Source organism: Morone saxatilis, unplaced genomic scaffold, assembly GCF_004916995.1.
Source record: "Morone saxatilis isolate NCDOM2014 unplaced genomic scaffold, NCSU_SB_2.0 Contig20, whole genome shotgun sequence".
Taxonomy (NCBI): Eukaryota; Metazoa; Chordata; class Actinopteri; family Moronidae; genus Morone; species Morone saxatilis.
The window spans coordinates 968,984-975,198 of record NW_023339763.1 but is presented as its reverse complement, the minus strand read 5'-3'; the positions used below and the strand labels follow the sequence as shown (position 1 = coordinate 975,198).

Below are 6,215 nucleotides of genomic sequence, written 5' to 3'. Positions count from 1 at the left end.
CATATGGTACACACACACACACACACACACACACACACATCCCTCCTATGAAATCGCAAACATGCTAACAATGAAATCATGAAGATGTACACATACGTTTTCTTCTTCTCTTCCACAATCTGCTGTCCAGATGTCTCCAGAACGCCAGAGTGGATGAAAAACTAAAACTAATCAAACTATATTAGACCTTTTTTCACCAAATACACCAAACACACCACCGATTTGTTGGTTTTTACTTGAAATTTCTAGACTTCAAATTGAATTCAAAACTGAAAGTCTCCATAACGGACATGGTGATCTAAAACTGCAACGGCAGCAATTCTTTCCATCTGCATCCATTTTGCAGTGGACGCCGTTAAACGCTTAACATGTTCAATAACAGCCTCTATCTTCATCTGTTTTCTTTATTCAACCTTTGTTTAAATCTTAAATAATCAAACAGAACACAGAAACAGGAGCGTATTAATTTGTATTTATGGGTTTAAATTGGGCAGCACAAGAACTAAAAGAGTCAAATAACGACTATGAGACGCCAACATTTCTCTAATTCCTGATCTTCCTCCTCTTCCTCAGTACTTGGACCTGTCGACACCCTTCGAGCAGTACTCCCCGTCGTGTGAGGACACGTCCAGCTCCTGCTCCTCCGACAACGACTCCGTTTTTACCCACGATGCCTTGTCCACCGACCCCTGCCTCCTGGGCTACCAGGACGTGCGCTCACGGATCGACATGAAGACGGCGCTCCGATAGACTGAAGGCACACAGACACGAACACAACAACACTACAAAGGGCTTTTTTTCGAGTAACTGGTGGCCATATTGGAGGTCCATTCCTAAAGTTAAGTTAAAGTTTTAAAGTTTCTGGACCTCCATTACGGCTCCAGACGAAGCCCTTTTAGATATAGGAGGACATTTAAACACGCACATAAATAACACATACAGAGACACATGTATGCACGTGGAGCACTGAGGCCAGTGGGCTTCTTTACATGATGAAGGTTTGAAGAGAAACATTTCATTGTGGGCAGAAGAGGATGAAACATGGGTACAAACGTGGTACTTTGGACTATCAGCTCTGGCACTGTGCCCAAGAACAGTTGTAACGTTGGAAAACTGCGGCACTAAACAGAAGAGACCCTGGTACTCGAACGCCTCCTTCAGAGAGGTGGCGGACAACCTCACACAACCCAAAAACCAGGGCTCGAAACCTTGGTGATAAAAGACATTTTAACAAAAAAAAAAAAGATTTATTTTGCTATGATATAAAAAGAAGAAACTGATTGTTAAATATAAATCTCTTTATATAAGATTATTTTACTTTTGTGTTGCTTATTTAAAAAAAAAAAGAGTCTTAAATCTCAGGATCTCTTGTGCTAAGAAAGTTGCTGTAGCGGCAGCAAAGTGCCTGAATTTATGATTTCCTGTGAATATATTAGAATATTAAAATATTGTATGTACATATCAACAACAGAAAAGACGATTGCCTTTTATAAATTATTCTGAATGACGCAAAAATGAAGGTTATTGGAGGGCGAGAAGGAAGAGAGGAATTTAATTGTGTGCCAAACCCGTCACCGCTGTCTTCATGTTCCCGTTTCATTCCAAAACCCAACCAAATAATTCAATATAGACTCCAATGAGCTCCCAAAATGTAAATAAAACGAACAGTGGAGTCTCAAACTAAGTTAAAAGTTGGTTTACATGAGCAGCTTCTGCAAACATTTTGGAAAAACAAGCCTGCTTTTGGAGCGAGAAACACAAAAAACTCTTAATTTCTCAGCAAACCTCAAACGTATGTGGTCAAAAATAATAGTTGATTGGCTAAAGATGCTTAAATTTGGTAAATTTTGGAATGAAACTCTGTTTTGTAGTAAACTGCTTTGACCTCCACAATAATTTGTGGTTTATTACGAGCAGGAGCCCAGTTCTTGTTGCTGTTGTTGGACGAAAACCACAGCTCGGATGCATTTTTATAGTTAGAAAACGAGTTAAAACTTAAAACACAGAGAAAGGTCACAAGACTGACTCATTTACACATAGAGACATTATGTGGTCTTTCCTCTAACAACAGCTTTCAGTCTCTGCCTCAGAGGCAGTGTGTCCAGGGTGGGACTCGTCCTGAAAGGAGGGTCTGACGATTCAGCATGGGGACTCTGTTGGGGATCTGGCCCAAGCCTACTGTCACTGACAAGGAGAGGAGGGCAGGGAAGGGGAGGGTGCGGAGTACTGAATGTGAAAGCCAGTGTGATTGATTTCAAATAGAGGAGAAGGGGGAGGGTCCCTCCTTTGTCTGGCTGTAACCCTTCACCCAGCCCAATCTGTTGGCGAGGGGTCCTCAGGTCCGCAGCCTGGCCGGACAATGAAGGCTTTGCAGGCTTTTAATGGGTGTGACTACGGACCAGAGGGAGTTGTAGGGGGTGGTGGTGGTGTGGGGATAGCTTGGGCTTGTGTGCAAATGAAGAGGCTCTTATTATGTTAATGTGTCCTCTTCTCTCCCAAACGCCCCTATCTTTATCCCCCATAGCCACCATCTTTTAAATTACAAATCTTAATTCAGATTCGCCGCTGCCAACGGGACCAGCTGCAGAAAATTCCCCTGTGGGGTAAAAAAATACCAACCGGGTTCCCAAACAATTGAGACACAAACAAAATAACCACTGACAGTTTGTGTGGAAGCAGATTTTAACAAAAAGAGATCAGATTGTCTGATCGGCTAATGTGAGATCTATCAATCCTGTTAGGCGAGTTTTGTGAGTTTCTCCTTTCCTGTACTCAGATATGCTAAGTGCTAATTTAGTCTATGTTGAAAACACAACCACACTTTGAAGACTGTTAACAAAATGTTAGCTAACTACCTAGCTAATCTACATAATCAGCTTTTATCTTTTAACCATCTTCAAAATGTCGTCTTTCCAGCATAGCATATCTAAGTACAGGAAAGGAGGAAGTTGACTGAGGTTCCAAGAAGGGGCGGGGCTTACAAAGGGTCAATTGTAACACCTGGTGTTCAGGTGTTATAAATACAGGTACAAGTCCTCCAGGTTGGGAATGGCTGGGTTCAAGGACAGTCCTTTGGGTGCTTATGTGCTATTTCACCTTATTTTCTGAGGCTGCATTGACACAGCTGTGGCAGCAGATGGCAGTATATTCTAATATATCCCAAAAACTGTGTAATCACAAATGAATTAATTTTTTTCTTTAAAAGGTTTATATGTACAAAAGCTTCTTTTCCAGACGGTACCAACTCATATCCTGAAAATAAATAAGCCTGCAATATAAATTCATCACATCTGAAAATGACTAAAAGTAAGTCAGTAAGTAAATGTTTGTCAGGTCACTGTTACACTGACTGTTTCTGTAAGGTTTTTAACTTTCACATTACCATCATTAACCAGGGCAGTGTGTGCAGAGATTACAGGGGACAACAAGTGCAGCAGGTGTCCTGTCAGGAGCTGTCAAGTTACTTATGTTAGCTACAAAGAAAAAGGAAATAAAAATATACCTTCTTCAAAATAAAAGCATACAACAGCCTTTTACTGAATGGTAAATTATATGTGTAATAAAATAAATAAAATAAAATGTGTAGCTATGTTTTGAAGTTCTTCTACCACGTAACAGTTATATAGGGTGGCCTGTTTGATGACAAAAAATAGTCCTGAAGATGAAAGGAGGTAAGTGGGACAGATAGATAGGTTAAATTAAATGTTCAATGTGCTTTAATCCAAGTTTTTCATTTTCAGCATTGATTATATTGGTTGTTATATTGGTCATTAAAAGAGGTTATTCTCATAAAAATAAACCGAATTTAATAATGAATTCAATGTATCATCACCTGTTCATGTGGTCACCTTCATTACCCTAATTATCTGTGCAGTGCCTGTTTTTTTATTTCATCTATAATTCTGTATTTATATTTCTTATTCATTGATTTGTTTTTATATTTATAGTTTTTATCATATGTAAAGCACATTGGTCAGTGTGTTGTTTTCATTTTAAATGTATCTCTTTAAATTAATTAGGAAGATTAGGGGCCAAGAGAAAAATTTGAGTTCTGAGTATTAACAAAAAAGTTCAGAATTATGACTTTCTTTTAACTTTTACTTTAAACATGTATTTAAGGTTTGAGTCCTTTTCCATGGAAGCCCTATTCTACCAATGTGATGGGGGAAATGATTCTGTTTGTCACTATTATGAGAGGCTTTCACAAAGTAATGACGTAGTGATTCTATTTTCATATTTCATGTCTATATTTTGAGAAAGTTTCTAATTATAATATACTGAATCTTTTTTTCCTGTCACATTGGCTTCCATACATCCTCTGGACACAGCTATACTCAATGCTAATACAGAAATGTTGACGCCTTTATTTTGAAGGTTACACTTGAAGGAAGTGGCTTTGAACTTGTGCCCCTCGTTGTCATGTCGGTTAGCTTGAAGAAGGAGACTTGTTGCAGCTTCATGGAAGTACAAACACGGAAACTTGTGTGAACGATGTATTGTTTAGAGGAAGCGCCAGAGCGCGACGCTTCTTCAGGTCGCGGTTTGTGACGGGTCGATGTGGAGGAATGGACGGAGGAGGCAGAATGGTCCACGGCGGAACGGAGCCGGGACCGGCTGAAGAGGCTCTGCATCAGTGCCAGCTCATCCAGAACCTGGTGGACATCTCCATCTCCAGCCTGCAGGCTCTCAGGACCACATGCGCCGCATCCAACGACCTCACCCGGCGGGAGATCCGCAATTTAGAGGTACGGTTGACGAGGCACGCTCGTGCTCCTGCTCTGGGGCTCGGGCCTGCGAACCTTTGTGTACAGTCAGTGCAGTGTGACGACATCTGCCAGCTTCTTGCTTGTTAGTGGAACCCTGTCCAAACAGTCTGGAACAGGTGTTGCGCCGAATTGTGTCACCCATCAGATTCTTTGACCTGTGAGGAATGTTTAGTACACTGACTTTTTTCACAGCAGCCATTTTGACAGCAGGTAGTAGGTTAAACACAGGTGGTACCAGTGATACTTATTAAGGTTCTGTTGCATTCAGGTCAGACAGAGTCAGGGGGCTGAGCTTTTTCAGCAGTCATTTTGACATGAAATAGTAAGGTACACACAGGTGATATCAATGATACTGGAACTAGAGATGGACCAATTATCAGCCTGACTGATTATTGGATCCAATATTTAGCATTCTTCTGATTAGCTGTGTTGTTACTATTTTTATCCGATTGGCAATAAAATAAATGAATTTAAAATTGCACTACTTTGGCTGCAGCATTTTAATTTAAAAACAACAACCATATGCTTAAAGTACTTATTTAACTTAATGTTACTTACTTGACATGAAATAGTAGGGTAAACTTAGGGATTATCAATGATATTAATTAAGTTTCAGTTTCATTTAGTGTAGCAGAGCCTTTTCAGTGAAAGGCAGCACATTGACTCTATTGGACCTGAATGGAATGGCTCACTAGAATATGTCAGACTGCACCAAATGGAACTAGGGAAAGCCCGATTATCGGAACGGATATTCAGCATTTGTCCGATTATCAGTATTGTTATTCTGTTATCTAATTGCTGACAAAATAAATACATTTTAAAATGCACTACTTTGTTTGCAGAATTTAATTAAACATAAGCTAAAGGTACTTCTTTTACTTAGCTAACTTACTTGACACATAGTAAGGTAAACGCAGGTGTTTACAGTGATACAAATTAAGGTTCAGTTCCATTCAGATCAAAAAAGCACTTTCCTCATAGACCACCATTATAAAACAGATGCTAACAGGCTGCAAATAAGGGCAATACTTACTCTTTGTATTATGAGCTTTTAATCTGTGAAGGTGTTGTGTTAGTAATGTGATTTTAAAGTGCATGAAGACATCTCAATATTGAAGTGGGTTGTTTGACGTATTTCTATCCTCAGTCAGTAGACAGTAGTCAGCACGTCCCCACTTTGCAGAAGCAGACTGGAGTACCAGCACAGAAAGTAAGCAATGTACTGCTGGGGAGGGGGGTAGCAACAAAACCTTTTAGCCACATGAAAAATACCTGCTTAAAAAAAATCAATGTCAGTTTTAGTGTATGCTAAATTTAGAATAGTTTTCCACTTTACCTGGCCATCACACAGCCCTTACTGACAAGAACTTGAGGCCATTATATCTATCTATGCTGTCTCCAAAGCCACCAGACTAAACCAGACATAAACTTCAGTTTCCTGTCGGAAAG

At 39.9% G+C, this 6,215-nt stretch overlaps 2 protein-coding genes across 2 annotated transcripts in view; both read left to right on the top strand.

The window, feature by feature from the left end:
- Positions 1-1,457, top strand: part of fgfr4 (fibroblast growth factor receptor 4) — a 17,130-nt gene extending 15,673 nt beyond the window's left edge. The window contains exon 21 of the mRNA XM_035666632.1: positions 574-1,457. Coding sequence (XP_035522525.1) covers positions 574-750 — 177 coding nt within the window. The 3' untranslated portion in view covers positions 751-1,457. The remainder of the gene's footprint in view (positions 1-573) is intronic.
- Positions 1,458-4,390: 2,933 nt separating this feature from the next.
- On the top strand, positions 4,391-4,747 carry LOC118331594 (kinase suppressor of Ras 2-like; the record flags this gene model as incomplete). Its single annotated transcript, XM_035666633.1, is given in 1 exon segment — positions 4,391-4,747. A coding segment is annotated over 1 exon segment (182 nt), but the record flags the coding sequence as incomplete, so codon positions are not given.
- Positions 4,748-6,215: the final 1,468 nt, after the last annotated feature.